At 44.8% G+C, this 17,807-nt stretch overlaps 1 protein-coding gene and 3 non-coding genes across 4 annotated transcripts; all 4 read left to right on the top strand.

Moving 5' to 3' along the window:
• Positions 1 to 363: 363 nt before the first annotated feature.
• LOC112230364 (exportin-1) lies at positions 364 to 17,386 on the top strand. The gene is made up of 25 exons (XM_042310755.1): positions 364 to 944; positions 1,758 to 1,889; positions 2,509 to 2,610; positions 2,881 to 2,953; positions 3,152 to 3,213; positions 3,321 to 3,365; positions 3,476 to 3,657; positions 3,956 to 4,004; positions 4,092 to 4,211; positions 5,560 to 5,688; positions 5,987 to 6,145; positions 9,075 to 9,272; positions 9,556 to 9,694; positions 9,925 to 10,106; positions 10,541 to 10,697; positions 11,026 to 11,189; positions 11,425 to 11,559; positions 12,771 to 12,954; positions 13,402 to 13,508; positions 14,055 to 14,249; positions 14,683 to 14,851; positions 15,201 to 15,335; positions 15,808 to 15,964; positions 16,304 to 16,400; positions 16,564 to 17,386. The coding sequence occupies exons 2-25, from the start codon at positions 1,764 to 1,766 to the stop codon at positions 16,708 to 16,710; spliced, it is 3,213 nt and encodes a 1,070-aa protein (XP_042166689.1). The 5' UTR covers positions 364 to 944; positions 1,758 to 1,763; the 3' UTR covers positions 16,711 to 17,386.
• LOC112230477 lies at positions 10,277 to 10,409 on the top strand. The gene has a single exon (XR_002950338.1). It is a non-coding gene; the product is annotated as a small nucleolar RNA SNORA17 (small nucleolar RNA).
• LOC112230470 lies at positions 14,405 to 14,541 on the top strand. The gene has a single exon (XR_002950333.1). It is a non-coding gene; the product is annotated as a small nucleolar RNA SNORA5 (small nucleolar RNA).
• Positions 16,092 to 16,227, top strand: LOC112230471. The gene has a single exon (XR_002950334.1). It is a non-coding gene; the product is annotated as a small nucleolar RNA SNORA5 (small nucleolar RNA).
• Positions 17,387 to 17,807: the final 421 nt, after the last annotated feature.

The raw sequence follows: 17,807 nt of genomic DNA, 5'->3' as shown, positions 1-17,807 counted from the left end.
ATTAGGATGAGCAATTTCAGGGGCATAGACTAAAAACAGTATATACAAATGAGATGAGTAAAGCCATATGAAAACATTTAAACATTATTAAAATAACTAGTGATTTCAAGTCTATGTACAGTACATAGACTTGAAGTCATTTACCAACCCAAATTGATTATATATGTTTTGGGGTGTGTGGACCCCGCAGACCAACGGAAAACACAGCCGCATGGGTACTGAAGGATGGATGTTCATTTTGATTGACAGCATCTTTAGCCCGTAAAATAACAGGACAACCCTTGTACAATTTTATGACAAACCAATCGGATCACTCAAGGGCGTGCACATAGTCCAAATTTTACGCGGCGCCATGGGCCGAAAAACCTAGATGGAATATCCCAGTCTTAACCGGTTTCAACCGGTCTTGGGTTTGAAGCATGAGATGAAGAGCTAGCGTACAAGCTCTTACACAGCCCTGCTATCAAATATTATATACGAATAGAACCAATAATAAATTCAAGATTATTTTAATTTGTGATTATGAACCGGAATAACGCTATACGTGTGACTCCGTAAATTGTTAGCTAGCCAAGGGAAGCTAAGTCATCATTGGCTTGTGCATTAGCAGGCTAACTTGACAACATTTCTCGCCGTCAGCAACGGTTCAATCATTGCTAAGCTACTTCTAGACTAGTCCGTGGACATTTATTTGCTATTTGGTAAATTGTTACATGTACATTATCATACTGAAACTTCGCTTCAGTGGCAGGACATACAGCTAACGACGTGCTATTTGGACAAATAATTTGGCTAGCTAGCTAATTAGCCAGGAAGCTAGCTAGTGAATGTCAACCACACTGGAACGTGTGCCATGAGATAGCTTGACATCCAGCCAGACGACAGTTGAAAAATAAGGGCAAAAGTCTCTTCTTTTTTTTATTACAACGGAAAGACTAAATAAGGTAAGTTTGGTAGCTAGCTGTTTATTGGGTTGAATCTCTTGAGTTTGGGTAGTGATGTAGCTAACGTTAGCCAGCTAGCTATTAGCTATCTGGCTGATTTTATAGCTAAACTAACTTGCTAGCTATAATTGTGAATATTACTTAGTAGTTTGTTAATACGAGTGAGTGAAGTGAAATTTAATCATCTTACAGACTTAACATAACTACATTAGCCAGACGTTAGTTTATGCGATAAGCTAACTAGACCTGTGTCAATTTTGAGGTCAGTTAATTTAGACGTAACCAAGTGGTATACACAATAGAGGTAACTCTAGCTAACAATAGTAAACTCTAAGTTAGCCATAAGTTAAACAGTAACGTTAGCTTGCGTTATCAACTAGCAGCACTCTTGAATCGCTGGATGGAGGGAGGGGTTGCTGTATTGCCGCGTTTACGTGCTTCCCGGAACTAGAAAACTCAGAAATGTCCGAATGACTAACTGGTTTAAACCCGGCACGTGTTTGACTATAACCAGTTTATAAATCTGACATTTTCGATTCTCCTGGTTCCGACGAGCACTTGAACGCGCCATAAGTACCACTTGTGGTCCATGGTGTCGCAATTTCCAAATCTATTTAAGTTTACAGGCTTGCGAGTGATGTCGCAATTTTAGTCACACTCAATATTTCGCCATTGTTGTTACGTGGGTGGGTGTAGCCATAGGTAGTAATATCGGGAGTGAAAATAATATCTTTGGTCAGGTTTTATTTACAGGTCTGTCTGTAGTTAAGTTCTGCCATTTGTTCTCATGTTTCCCTACCCCTCCATTGCTAGAGCTCTATGCCAGCAAACATGACAATGTTGGCGGATCATGCAGCAAGACAGCTGCTAGACTTCAGTCAAAAGCTGGACATCAATCTGCTGGACAATGTAGTCAATTCCATGTACTATGACATTGGATCACAGGTGAGAGCTGCTCCTTGCCCTTCTGCTGCTCTGTCATTTGCTACATAATTAAGTCAGACTGCCATCATTTAGGCTGTTTGCAGTGACTTCAAAACCAGGGTTTTTGTTTAAAAAAACAAAGTAATCAGTGATTGGATCATTTCTGATAATTTTCAGTTGCTTTACCCATGTGTGTTCTGGCTCTCGCCCAACCTTTTGTTTTATGGGACCAGTCCTACGATCTAGAATAGCTTTCCATTCTAGAAATTGTGAGGAGTTACTCAGATCCAGACTCATTGCGAAGAAGAAACTTACGTCAGCAGGTGTGGTGTAGGATTTGGCCAGAACAAGGAGTTTAGGTAGCCAGACAATTAATTGTACCCCGTTATGACTCAAAATACAAACTTACTTTACTCCCATGTTGGTAAACATAAACAAACACTGTATAGCCTGAACATGGTTAAAACTGTAACTTTCATATCATGGAAGATCAGTCCTTGCATCCATTGCTCTCTATGAATTTGAGTGTTTACATTTCTCCATCCCTTAGTGGCAGGGTTCATGCTTTGTTACAACTGCGGATTAGACCTTTAAAGCCACACAGATCTCAGAACAGTTTCTCTCTCCTTGTCTTCCACAGCAACGCATGGCCCAGGAGGTGCTGACCAACCTCAAGGATCACCCGGACGCATGGACACGAGTCGACACCATCCTGGAGTTTTCTCAGAACATGAAGACTAAAGTATGTGTGCCAGTGACTCATTCCTTGTGATCGGTTTACATCCTCTAACCAGGGTGAATATATAAGTCAACATTGAAAAGCATATCATTACAGCCAGGCATTGGCAGTCCAGTTAGATGCGTAGATCTTGTTTATTACGTTTGTTAGCTTTTGATGTATTTTATCCAATATATATATCAAACATAAAAGATCTCTTATTAGTGGAAATGAGATGTTGTGAGTGATATGCCTTTCCTGATAGTCTAAGCCTCTCCCTCCTCTCCATTCCAGTACTATGCACTGCAAATTTTGGAGACTGTGATCAAGACACGCTGGAAGATTCTTCCAAGAAATCAATGTGAAGGTAACACCCGCTGTATAGGTTGTTTGGAATAACACCACTATATTAGGGCCAGGCGTGAGATACGAACCTTGGGAATGAACAGTGACATTAAGATAAGGGAATAACGTGGCTAGACTACATAGCTAATGTTCCGTGTTATGCAGGCACAAACATTTGATATTTGACAATGTTGAGTCAAACATTTCTGCATGTTTTCAGGAATAAAGAAGTATGTCGTTGGTCTGATTATCAAGACCTCATCTGATGCCGCAAATGTTGAGGTAAAGAGTCGTTCCTGTGTTTGACCCTGTTCTCGCTGCAATGTTTTCCATGTTGAAATTCTGTGCTCGTTCCCAAATTTCATCTGCATTTTTAATCTGTGTTTCAGAAAGATGGAGTGTACATTGCAAAACTTAACATGATCCTCGTACAGGTAAAAAAAAAAAAAAAAGAAGCAATTTTGTAAGAAACGCATCTGTCCTGTCATTACAAATGGTTAAAACCGAAACGATCAAACGCAACGTGTCTCCTTTGCTTGTGTAGATCCTGAAGCAGGAGTGGCCCAAGCACTGGCCTACCTTCATCAGTGACATCGTGGGTGCCAGCCGCACCAGTGAGAGTCTGTGTCAGAACAACATGATCATCCTCAAGCTGCTCAGTGAGGAGGTCTTTGACTTCTCCAGTGGACAGATGACCCAGGTCAAGGCCAAGCACCTGAAAGACAGGTACATAACGTCTCCTATCCAGCTACCTAATAACTTTAATGTTTGTCATATGTGCAGGATACAATGTAGTCTACACGGTACAATTGAATGCTTATTTATACAATAAATGCTTTGGCTGCTTGGAGATGTATATCGCAAAGAGTCTGTTTCCCTGAGTATTAGTGGTTGGTATCATACCAGTCTCTTCATGGCAACTGAATTGTACAATTTTTATCATCACATTATTTGAAGGCATGGGTAGATAAGATGGAATTGTACACTAACATGCTATTTAGTAATGATTTTCTTTTTCTTTCAGTATGTGCAATGAATTCTCGCAAATATTCCAGCTCTGCCAGTTTGTCATGGTAAGCAATGGCTCAGGGATTCTAAATATGATATGAAATTGACATGTTGAATACCCAACACAAGTTAAATGCAAACATTTTCTGCAGGAAAACTCCCAGAATGCCCCTCTGGTCCAAGCTACACTTGAGACTCTCCTGCGTTTCCTGAACTGGATCCCCCTGGGGTACATATTTGAGACCAAATTGATCAGCACTCTGGTGTACAAGGTAACTCAACTCCTGATGACTCACTTGCACCTGTCCCCATACTGAAAATTAGATGACTAAGTATCGGGGTATTACTACTTCTCGGTTCCATTGAAACATCTCCCTATGCAATTTAGTGGTGTTTATGATGTGATACAGCAATACCGGCTTGTGTAAACTTGAAACGGCAGTTGAGCTATAGGCATCCTCTCACAAAGGCGCTCTTGCATTGGTTTTGCTTGCAAGTGCGTAAGAACCGGAGGAACAATATTGTGAATGTTTGAGATATTTGCACCTTGTTGCGTCGGCGACTTGGTCTGCTGCAAACATCCGTACACTTGTACCCGTATACGGGTTGAAAATGGCAGATTTGGCCACTAATAAATGCCTAAATTGGAACGTAGTGGCTGTACAGTAACATGCTGTACATGATGACAGAGCTCTGTAGTGGCTGAGCAGGACTGTATTTTGAGAGATGAGCCATGAGGATTATAATACCGCTTTGATGTCATACAAGCAAGCCAAACGCTCGTCCAAATGTGACTTTCACGTGTCCAAATCTCAAAACTCATGTCATATACCGTGTCAAAGTTTATGATTACTGTTTGTTGTACAGTTACAATATGACATGGTGGCATACCCTGGGTTGTTCTGAACAGAATGAGCCTATGTTTGTCAATTGTGAAGAAAATCTGCAGCAGCACCTGAATGCAGTCATGACTCCTTTCTACGTGCACCAAAATTCCGATCTGTTTCTCTGAATTGCCTTTTGAACACTGTAATATCATATTTTATAAAGACTGGTCATGTTGGCAATAGAATATGCTTTCAAATTATGCCCACTTGACCCAGATTGCGATTTATAATTGGGTGTTATTGGATTGCATAAAACACAATAGTAATTGTGAGATGGCGGGGATGTGTTCAGGACTAAACTACAAGTGTGCTTGCTCTAGTTCCTCAACAGCACAGATAGGAGAGCAAAAAAAAGAAGCTTATAGTTGAAGACTCTTCTTTGAGAGGTGTGTGGCCACTTGGAGACACCAGTTAGTCCTCACTCAAATCCTTGTCATTTTTTTTGTCTTATGTTGCACCTACCCCACATGTTACTGAATGTATCAGAGTATTTTCAGATTTCGTTATCAGCAAATGCGTCAAAGTACAGAATGTAAAATGCACATAAAATCAAGTGTAATGTTTGGATTCAGTCTTGTCAGGTGAACTGTTGTGTACTCAACTTCGGTCCAGAACTTTTTCTTATTGGACAAGCTCAAGTAGTCCCTCCTTGTTTCAGTCAGTTTTCTCCTGATTGGTGCCTAGTGAATACGACCCTGTTGACTAACCTCTTCTTCCTCTCGTCCGTTCCCAGTTCTTGAACGTGCCCATGTTCCGCAACGTGACGCTGAAGTGTCTGACGGAGATCGCCGGCGTGAGTGTCAACCAGTATGAGGAGCAGTTTGTCAACCTCTTCACGCTCACCATGGATCAGCTCAAACAGGTACACACCATGTCAGCTCAAACTGGTAGGCTTAGCTCCATCTGCTGGCCAGTTAAGCCTACTGTCAAAACTCTATTGTAGCAGTGGTACCCAAATGATGGAGCAGGACAAACCGATGGGTTTCATATATTATTTTAAACAGGATACTGCAGACCCTTTGTTTCAACAACGATCATATTGCAGGCATCATAAGAACTATTAAGAAGTTAGCATACATTTTTACATAAAAAAAGGTGATTTAACACTAATTGACGCATCACATAATCTGCATTTTCCCCCATCTCTCTTTGCGTGTTAGATGCTCCCCCTGAACACCAACATCCGCCTGGCATATTCCAATGGCAAGGACGATGAGCAGAACTTCATCCAGAACCTCAGCCTGTTCCTCTGCACCTTCCTGAAAGAGCATGGACAGCTCATCGAGAAGAGGCCCAACCTTAGGGAGACACTCGTGGAGGTAGCGTTAACGCCGTGAATACTGGACAATAACAGCAGAGATACTGTTCCTACAATGTTTTTTTGGGGAGAAATGCACGAATCAATCGCTTTCATCCATAAGTCACGTATTAACAGTTCACATACCCTCTTGTTCCTCCCCAACCTGTACTGCAGCCAGAACAATTTTACCTTTGACCTCATACTAAACTCGTCAAAAAAATAAATGTCCTCTCGCGGTCAACTTTTTTTTAGCATACTTTAACGTGTAAATATTTATATGAACATAAGATTCAACAACTGAGACATAAACTGCACAAGTTCCACAGACATGTGACTGGAAATGGAATAATGTGTCCCTGATCAAAGGGGGGGGTCAAAATCAAAAGTAACAGTCAGTATCTGGTGTGGACACCAGCAACATTAAGTACTGCAGTCCTCCTCGTGGACTGCACCAGATTTGCCGGTTCTTGCCATGAGATGTTACCCCGCTCTTCCACCAAGGCACCTGCAAGTTCTCAGACATTTCTGGGTGGAATGGCCCTAGCCCTCACCCTCCGATCCAACAGGTTCCAGACATGCTCAATGGGATTGAGATCCAGGCTCTTCGCTGGCCATGGCAGAACACTTGACATTCCTGTCTTGCAGGAAATCACACACAGAACGAGCAGTATGGCTGGTGGCATTGTCATGCTGGAGGGTCATGTCAGGATGAGCCTGCAAGGGAGGGTACCACATCATGGAGGAGGATGTCTTCCCTGTAACGCACAGCGTTGAGATTGCCTGCAATGACAACAAGCTCAGTCCGATGATGCTTTGATACACCGCCCCAGACCATGACGGACCCTCCACCTCCAACTCTATCCTGCTCCAGAGTACAGGCCTCGGTGTAACTCTCATTTCTTCCGACGATAAACGCGAATCCGACCATCACCCCCGGTGAGACAAAACCGCCACTCGTCAGTGAAGAGCACTTTTTGCCAGTCCTGTCTGGTCCAGCGACAGTGGGTTTGTGCCCATAGGCGATGTTGTTGCCTGTGATGTCTGAGGGACCTGCCTTACAACAGAACGACATGACCTCAGTCCAGCCTCTCAGCCTATTGCGGACACTGTGCTATCTAACCTCCAAACAAGCTTCAATGCCATACAACACTCCTTCCGTGGCCTCCAACTCCTCTTAAACGCTAGTAAAACCAAATGCATGCTTTTCAACCGATCGCTGCCTGCACCCGCATGCCCGACTAGCATCACCACCCTGGATGGTTCCGACCTTGAATATGTGGACATCTATAAGTACCTAGGTGTCTGGCTAGACTGCAAACTCTCCTTCCAGACTCATATCAAACACCTCCAATCAAAAATCAAATCAAGAGTCGGCTTTCTATTCCGCAACAAAGCCTCCTTCACTCACGCCGCCAAGCTTACCCTAGTAAAACTGACTATCCTACCAATCCTCGACTTCGGCGATGTCATCTACAAAATGGCTTCCAACACTCTACTCAGCAAACTGGATGCAGTATATCACAGTGCCATCCGTTTTGTCACTAAAGCACCTTATACCACCCACCACTGCGACTTGTATGCTCTAGTCGGCTGGCCCTCGCTACATATTCGTCGCCAGACCCACTGGCTCCAGGTCATCTACAAGTCCATGCTAGGTAAAGCTCCGCCTTATCTCAGTTCACTGGTCACGATGGCAACACCCATCCGTAGCACGCGCTCCAGCAGGTGTATCTCACTGATCATCCCTAAAGCCAACACCTCATTTGGCCGCCTTTCGTTCCAGTACTCTGCTGCCTGTGACTGGAACGAATTGCAAAAATCGCTGAAGTTGGAGACTTTTATCTCCCTCACCAACTTCAAACATCAGCTATCTGAGCAGCTAACCGATCGCTGCAGCTGTACATAGTCTATTGGTAAATAGCCCACCCATTTTCACCTACCTCATCCCCATACGGTTTTTATTTATTTACTTTTCTGCTCTTTTGCACACCAATATCTCTACCTGTACATGACCATCTGATCATATATCACTCCAGTGTTAATCTGCAAAATTGTAACTATTCGTCTACCTCCTCATGCCTTTTGCACACATTGTACATTGTATATAGACTCCCCCTTTGTTTTCTACTGTGTTATTGACTTGTTAATTTGTTTATTCCATGTGTAACTCTGTGTTGTCTGCTCACACTGCTATGCTTTATCTTGGCCAGGTCGCAGTTGTAAATGAGAACTTGTTCTCAACTAGCCTACCTGGTTAAATAAAGGTGAAATAAAATAAAAATAAAAAAACAGTCTGAGCACAGATGGAGGGATAGTGCGTTCCTGGTGTAACTCGGGCAGTTGTTGCCATCCTGTAGGTGTGATGTTTGGATGTACCGATCCTGTGCAGGTGTTGTTACACGTGATCTGCCACTGCGAGGACGATCAGTTGTCCTTCCTGTCTCCCTGTAGCGCGGTTATTGCCCTGGCCTCATCTGCAGTCCTCATGCCTCCTTGCAGTTTGTCTAAGACACGTTCACGCAGATGAGCAGGGACCCTGGGCATCTTTTCTTTTGGTGTTTTTCAGAGTCAGTAGAAAGGCCTCTTTAGTGTCCTTAAGTTTTCATAACTGTGACCTTAATTGCCTATCGTCTGTAATCCGTTAGTGTCTTATCCACTGTTCCACAGGTGCATGTTCATTAATTGTTTATGGTTAGTTGAACAAGCATGGGAAACATGCTTTACAATGACGATCTGTAAAGTTATTTGGATTTTTACGAATTATCTTTGAAAGACAGGGTCCTGATAAAGGGACCTTTTATTTTTTGCTGGGTTTATTATCTGCATTTTATTATTTTTTTGTTCAGTTTTTGTTGTCGTCTTCAAATCACGCACCATTGAAATGGTGCCAACCCCCCCAATCCTCAACATTCTCCTTACCTTCTGTTGTTCTAATCACCCCCCTCCAGGCTCTGCACTACATGCTGCTGGTGTCTGAGGTGGAGGAGACAGAGATCTTTAAAATCTGTCTGGAGTACTGGAATCACCTGGCGGCCGAGCTCTACAGGGAGAGCCCCTTCTCCACCTCCACCTCCCCCCTGCTTTCTGGGAGCCAGCACTTTGACGTGCCGCCACGCCGGCACCTCTACCTGCCCGTGCTCTCCAAGGTGAGGAGTAACACACAGACTGACGGACGGGTACACACACTCTCTCTTGATCTCCAATGTCCTTCAGGGTCGTGTCATAGGGCAGAGCGTAGCAAAGCAATCGACAAAATAAAAAGATGTGTGACAATCGAACAAGGTTTCCACCACTTCAAACTGTTTCCCCCCCTACTGGACACAACCTTGCTGTTCTACTGTGTCCCTGCCTCATGGTGTCTCTGATAGGATTACACTATTTAGATTGTCCATTAATAGTCACTGGCATGTTGTCTGCCCGGTAACACAGGTGCGTACGCTGATGGTGAGCCGAATGGCCAAACCAGAGGAAGTGCTGGTGGTGGAGAACGACCAGGGCGAGGTGGTACGAGAGTTCATGAAGGACACAGACTCGATCAACCTCTATAAGAACATGAGAGAGACACTGGGTAAGTGCCTGGCCCAGGACAGTTTGAACATTCCACACACATATACACGTCCTCTCTCTCTAGTCTGTAATGTCAGTTAATCTGCAATATTTTCCTTTCTCAAAGGTATTTTCCACAATTGATCGCTCTGTCAGTGATGCACATCTTTCCCGCACACTTTTGTTCGCTCTCTATAACGTAGGGAACTATTCACATACTCCCTCTCTCTGTGATTACCATACCCCCCCCAGTTTACCTGACCCATTTGGACTATGCGGACACGGAGCGCATCATGACGGAGAAGCTGCACAACCAGGTCAACGGGACAGAGTGGTCGTGGAGGAACCTGAACACGCTATGCTGGGCCATCGGCTCCATCAGCGGGGCCATGCACGAGGAGGACGAGAAGCGCTTCCTGGTCACCGTCATCAAGGTCTGTAGTAGTCTTAGCGGACACCACGCACATACACGTGTCGCACCTTCACAGGTAGCTACGGTCTTTAAAGGGGAAAATACACACATACAGTAGTTGCTGGTCTTAGTCACCAATTCCGTGCTCTGTTAGACCAGAAATGTTCCCCTTACTGTTCAGAAATTGAATGGCCTGCCCCTTGAGGTGTTGCAGTCCGACTGTGCATGTTGAGCCTGTGTCATGAGGGGCGGAGAGTAACAGGGCTATGTCTATGCCGAGGACTCAGAACAGTGGGTGCTTGTGGTGATTGATAGAACCGACATTTGACCAAAAACCCACCTGACAAGACTTAAAATGTAATTGGCCCCAACTCTGCTGCTGTAGAGTGACTGTCAGGATGTACTGAGCTGCGTTTGTGTTGTTGACCGACTGTCGTTTTCTCATCATGTCTCCAGGACCTGCTGGGTCTCTGTGAGCAGAAGAGGGGGAAGGACAACAAGGCCATCATTGCCTCAAACATCATGTACATCGTGGGCCAGTACCCACGCTTCCTCCGAGCCCACTGGAAGTTCCTCAAGACTGTTGTTAACAAGCTCTTTGAGTTCATGCACGGTAAGCAACTTTGTTCAGGCCATCACTTGCATATCTCAAAAAGATACAGGATACTGTTTTCAGTGTCGTTTGAAAATGGATTTCCTTGGTGTGATTTTGCATCCATGCAAAATACCAGGGCTCTGTTCATTTGGCACAAGACAGAAGAAAGCCAACTGAAACAGGGAGGGACTACCTGGACTAGTCCAATAAGAAACAGTAATTTGCGGTTTACGATTCAAAGCTTCTTTTTTTTTTAAGTTCCGCTACGGTATGTCCAAATGAACACGTGAACACCCAACAGTGTCTTTTATTGAACGTTTTATTTGAATGTAATTGTTCCCGGCAGAGACTCACGATGGCGTGCAGGACATGGCGTGCGACACCTTCATTAAGATCGCCCAGAAGTGCCGGCGCCACTTTGTCCAGGTGCAGGTGGGCGAGGTGATGCCCTTCATCGACGAGATCCTCAACAACATCAACACCATCATCTGTGACCTCCAGCCCCAACAGGTACACAGATACACCAATATTAGCAGTGACACAGTTGAGCTACAGGCCTCTGAAAACAACCAAAACTAAGAGTAAAATACAGTAGTAGTTGAAGAACATTTTCAAGTAGAAACACTGGTTTTGAGTTTTCTTTTGGCCAAGTTCAGGGAGCACCATGTTTCCAGTTGTCACAGCCATGTGAAAAGGCTGAAGTTGTTCATATGACCATAATCAACCTCGTATCGCTTCCCCCCAGGTGCACACGTTCTACGAGGCGGTGGGCTACATGATCGGGGCCCAGACGGATCAGGCCGTGCAAGAGCACCTCATCGAGAAGTACATGCTGCTACCCAACCAGGTGTGGGACAGCATCATCCAACAGGCCACCAAGGTAAGTCACACTCCACTATGGGATTGGGTTTTGGTTACCTCTGTTTCAAAGCATTTTAAATTATATGGATGCAACACAATCAATCAAATTTATTCATATAGCCCTTCTTACATCAGCTGATATATCAAAGTGCTGTACAGAAACCCAGCCTAAAACCTCAAACAGCAAGCAATGCAGGTGTAGAAGCACGGTGGCTAGGAAAAACTCCCTAGAAAGAACCTAGGAAGAAACCTAGAGAGGAACCAGGCTATGAGGGGTGGCCAGTCCTCTTCTGGCTGGGCCTGGTGGAGATTATAACGGAACAATGCCAAGATGTTCAAATGTTCATAGATGACTAGCAGAGTCAAATAATAATAATCACAGTAGTTGTCGAGGGTGCAACAGGTCATCAGCACCTCAGGAGTAAATGTCAGTTGGCTTTTCATAGCCGATCATTGAGAGTATCTCTACCGCTCCTGCTGTCTCTAGAGAGTTGAAAACAGCATGTCTGGGACAGGTAGCACGTCTGGTGAACAGGTCAGGGTTCCATAGCCGCAGGCAGAACAGTTGAAACTGGAGCAGCAGCACGACCAGGTGGACTGGGGACAGCAAGGAGTCATCAGGCCAGGTAGTCTTGAGGCATGGTCCAAGGGCTCAGGTCCTCTGAAAGAAAGATAATTAGAGAGAGCATACTTAAATTCACACAGGACACCGGATAAGACAGGAGAAATACTCCCGACTGACTCTAGCCCTCCGACACAAACTATTGCAGCATAAATACTGGAGGCTGAGGCAGGAGGGGTCGGGAGACACTGGCTCCCCGTCCAACGATACCCCTGGACAGGGCCAAACAGGCAGGATATAACCCCACCCACTTTGCCAAAGCACAGTTCCCACACCGCTAGAGGGATATCTTCAACCACTAACTTACCATCCTGAGACAAGGCTGAGTGTAGCCCACGAAGATCTCCCCCACAACCCAAACAACACGAGGGTGTCATCCACCTTGTACCACTGTGCCATGAAGAAATGAAGAGGAACACCCACCGTCTTAGATGCCCTTGTAGTTTTATAAGCAACAAATGCTTTTTCTCCCATTTGTTGTAAATAGCAACTCGCAAAGCCTCATCTTTTTACACTTGAGTAAAAAGCTATCCAGAGCGACTTACCATATGTTGTCTGAAGATGCGGTGAAAGCATTTTAACTGACTTGTTGACTCTCTCCCCCCCAGAATGTGGACATCCTGAAGGATGCAGAGACAGTGCGTCAGCTGGGCAGCATCCTGAAGACCAATGTGCGGGCCTGCAAGGCCGTGGGACATCCCTTTGTGGTGCAGCTGGGACGCATCTACCTGGACATGCTCAATGTCTACAAGTGTCTGAGTGAGAACATCTCCTCTGCCATCCAGACCAACGGTGAGACGTGTGTGCCTAATCGTCTGTCTCTGGTCTATCTGATCTGTGTGCCCGAGGTGCTTGTTTGTCTTGGTGTGTGGGTCTGTCACTCTAGTATGCCTGAGGCACTTGCTTGTCAAAGTGTGTGTGCTTAACTGTCTGTCTGCGGCGTCAGTCACAGAACTATAAGTCCAGTCAAACGTTGCGTTCAAGACAGCTGGGAACTCTGGGAAAATTACGATGTCAAATCATGCCGTCAGTGATATTCAGGTCGGAAAGTCGGGGCTGGGTGACCATTCACACCGATTTTTCAGTCAGAGCTTGTTTGTCTTGAACGCACTGAAGTTCTCAGTTGTTTTGAACGTGGCATAATAACGTTTCTTAAGCGTCACTGAGCTCTCCAATGCTAACTCCATGCTACCACACTAATCCCTATGCTAGCTAACTAATGCTCTATTGTCCTGCAAGGAGAGATGGTGACCAAGCAGCCCCTGATCCGGAGCATGAGGACTGTGAAGAGAGAGACGCTCAAGCTGATCTCCGGTTGGGTCAGCCGCTCCAACGACCCACAAATGGCGAGTCTGTCCTGTCTTAATCAAATCTAGAGTCACAGCCTGTAGGGAATGGTATAGACAGTGGTTATTCTATAGATCCTGTCAGAAGGCCGTAATTGTAGATACGAATTTGTTGTTAACTGACTTCCCTTGTTAAATAATGAGTAAATCTAATGGTGGGATCAGAGCGGGCGTCTCTCAGACCATAGATGGCCTGTCTAAACCACACCATAGAGAAACGGGAGGCAGAAAGACAACCAGAAAGATCGAACTCGCTGTCTGGACTAGCTTGCACTCCACACAGCCCCAACCTTATCCAGATGCATCATGTCCATTGAAACAATTTCATCCACTTACAGGTTGAAAAAGCAGAGTATAGCTCACATCACAGACAAAGATATAGCATTTGCCTGCCAGTTCCTCTAAAATAACTATGGTGTCACTAAATTGAACCACCACTATCCCCCAGTGGAGCCCCAAGCCCTCAGTTATCTGACAGTTTGCTTTGTTAGATTGAATGTCCTTTTATTAACTGGTCACATTCTACCACGTTCCGTGGTTCTTCAGGTGGGGGAGAACTTTGTCCCGCCCCTGCTGGAGGCCGTACTCATCGACTACCAGCGCAACGTCCCCGCCGCCAGAGAGCCTGAGGTGCTCAGCACCATGGCGACCATCGTCAATAAACTGGGCGGACACATTACCGGGGAGATCCCGAAGATCTTCGACGCAGTCTTCGAGTGCACTTTGAACATGATCAATAAAGTATGTTTCATAGATGCTTCCTCTACTATACTATTACAGCACTATACTAAAAATGTGGTAATCTATTAATTAGTTTATATTCTTAGCTGGCCTGAGTGGCCCTTATAGACTGTTCATGATGTCAAAGGAACATTGACAGAAAGTTAGTGTTGGTGTGCAGCCTTGTCAAATTCGGTGCTTCCTCCACAATGGACCGCACTGGCCAAAATGGCTGCCACAGTGAACCTGTAGTTCATGGGCCCCACATCCCTTTTGCGTGGGTGTTGGGGATAAATTTGTACTACAGACAATTGGTCAAGTCTTTACTTTTTGTAATTGTTTATGTGAACAAAGACTGTATGAGTGAGATAATCCAAGCAGTCTTTATTCCTTATAGAAAGTAATTCCACTGACAGTGTCCAACTTGAATTGTCCCCTTTTTCTTCCTCTCCAGGACTTTGAGGAGTACCCAGAGCATAGGACCCATTTCTTCTACCTCCTCCAAGCTGTGAACTCGCAGTGCTTCCCGGCCTTCCTTTCCATTCCCCCGGCCCAGTTCAAACTGGTTCTGGACTCCATTATCTGGGCTTTCAAACACACCATGAGGAATGTTGCAGACACTGGTAGGACCCTCCATATGCTTTTGCCTTACCTACCTGTTCATACATACTAGTACTTTCACGAGATTGGAACTGTGTTGATGAATGAGGTTGTCAAACTCCTCTGAGGTGAAATGCAGTTCACTTAATTATATTTCAAATATTATGGGCGTTTCAGACACAGGTGAACTCTAATGCTGGACTAAGGCTTTTCTTTCAATGGAGAACAGCTTTTTAGTCCAGGACTAGGCTTGATCGGAGTCTGAGAAAATAGTCCTTTCGGTACATTGTGGAATATGTCCTGCTTATTATTGTCATCAAGCCACTCATCCCGCATCCTCTCTTTCTCTGTCTGTCTCGTTATGTCCCCCAGGTCTGCAGATTCTTTACACCCTGCTGCAGAACGTGGCCCAGGAGGAGGCTGCCGCACAGAGCTTCTACCAGACCTATTTCTGTGACATCCTCCAGCACATCTTCTCTGTCGTCACAGATACCTCGCATACAGCAGGTGAGGGGGTGGTGGGGTCGGTGGCTGACAGTTAAATATCACCGGAAACATCTATGGTACTGTAAAAAGTGTTGTGTACAGGCGAGGAATCCGAGTCCTTGTTTTACACTAGATGGGTAGATTTTTAAATTTTTTATTTCACCTTTATTTAACCAGGTAGGCTAGTTGAGAACAAGTTCTCATTTACAACTGCGACCTGGCCAAGATAAAGCATAGCAGTGTGAACAGACAACACAGAGTTACACATGGAGTAAACCAATTAACAAGTCAATAACACAGTAGAAAAAAAAGAGAGTCTATATACATTGTGTGCAAAAGGCATGAGGAGATGTTGGGGATATTTAACTTTGATGTCACATTGCAGTAGAGTCTAACACAGACATGGCAGATGGACACGACAATGTGCTTAAGTGCCATTGGTGAGTGCCAGACAAGCGTAGGTATAATTGATGTTATGCTTGACTTTCTGCAGGGCTAACCATGCATGCGTCCATCCTGGCCTACATGTTCAACCTGGTGGAGGAAGGTAAAATCAGCACCTCCCTCAACCCAGCCAGCCAGAACAACCAGGGCTACGTTCAGGAGTATGTGGCCAACCTGCTCAAGACCGCCTTCCCCCATCTACAAGAGTAAGTGTGTCTGTCAGCCTGCCTATTTGCATTATTCTTAGCTGCCCTGAGAGACCCTGTCAAGTCAATTTTAAATGAAACATTTTGTTGTGCTCCACTCTGAGCACTGAAATGGGGATGTGGTAGTTGTCAGCCTTGTCAAATTCGCTGCTTCCTCTACAATGAACCGCACTGGCCCAAATGGCTGCCACAGTGAACCTGTAGTTCATGGGCCTCATCTATTTTACATTGGTGTTGGGGATACATTTGTACTACAGACAATAACTAGTTGATCTACTCACTGTAGGTAGTTGGTATGTAGGTAGGTGATTGTGTTGTAATCCTGACTTTCCATTCCAGTGCCCAGGTGAAGGTGTTTGTAACAGGTCTATTCAGCTTGAACCAGGATATCCCCGCTTTCAAGGAGCACCTGAGGGACTTCCTGGTGCAGATCAAGGTGAGTCGCTCTGGTTTTGTAGCCACACACATGGGTGCAAAGGCTTAGTAACTCTCTGGCCCTTGCGTGTCTATCAGTCTGAGGTGTCAAACCACTGAAGCGTGGTAGATGTACATGATATTTCTCCCTCACACTCAACTTCCTCTTTTTACTCCCTGTCCAGGAGTTTGCTGGCGAAGACACCACAGACCTGTTCCTGGAGGAGCGGGAGACGTCGCTGCGGCAGGCCCAGGAGGAGAAACACAAGCTGCAGATGTCTGTCCCCGGCATCCTCAACCCCCATGAGCTCCCCGAGGAGATGTGCGACTGAGTGCCGCCACATAGGAACGAACACCACAGTAAACATGTACAGTTTTTGAAAAAAAGAAGCTGGGAGCTCCTCTTGTCAAGTGTGTGTGTGTGAGATTGAGAGGTGCTTTGTCGACCAAATCAATGCCAATATGTAAATGAGAATTGCGCCTATGATTCGGGCACTCACATTTTTTTGCATACGGATGCATTTTATACAGAGTCATTTGTGTAATAATATGGTATTGCTCCTTTTCCCTCCTAATTCAAGTGTTATATTTTTGGTCATCCTCTGTTTCGCCGTGCATGAAGTTGAAAGAAATGATTATTTTTAACCCTCTTTCTTTCCCTACACCCCCTCACCAACACCTCTTCTATTTGTTTATATGTAAGATATGTTAAAAGCACACGTTAAAAGGTTACTTTAAAAAGCGCTGTAGTGTCAGGAAGTGCTCCAATAGAAAGAACGTGTGTTTTTTGGAGGAGCCTGCAGATGAATGTGACGGTAAATGACGCTGCTTCCTTTGTTTCTGTTTTGGCAGCAGTTTTTATGTGGCGAGTCAGGTTTTCTTTGCACCAAAAACGGACTGCTCTGACATTTGGACAAGAATGTTAGATCAAAGGAAGGTTATGTGCATATCATCCTGTTTGTAAAGCTGTCTTAGTACTATGGGAACATAAAGTTGGTTATTTTTACAGAACTGTGTATGTCCTATTCTGTGTGTGTGTTTCCTTCAATCATTGAAGGTTATAAAATCCAATATCTGAATTAGGATTTGAAACTATTAAACACTCACTGATAAATCTGCATTTTGAGAGGAAGTTTGAACGTTAAGGTTAAGTTATTTAAATACTTTGGAGTAACAAATAAAATATAAACGATGCCATGGTATAGTGCTTCTCTGACAAATAACCCAAATTAATAAAATGTCTGCAAAGGTGCGCTTGTCTGCTGGTGCCAATGAGGGCCATCTATAAACCTGAGCCGCAGTTCACCGGTCTATGGCGCGTGACGTGAAAGGGCACAAGCAATGAGGGAGGAGCACCCTCAAATCGAACCGTAATCTGCGTCGCTCTATAATGTCAACAAGGCAGCATTGTGACTCGTCCTGAAACAAA

Source organism: Oncorhynchus tshawytscha, linkage group LG32 (assembly GCF_018296145.1).
Source record: "Oncorhynchus tshawytscha isolate Ot180627B linkage group LG32, Otsh_v2.0, whole genome shotgun sequence".
NCBI lineage: Eukaryota > Metazoa > Chordata > Actinopteri > Salmoniformes > Salmonidae > Oncorhynchus > Oncorhynchus tshawytscha.
Note: the sequence above shows the minus strand (reverse complement) of the source record. Positions and strands in the feature narration are given on the sequence as shown.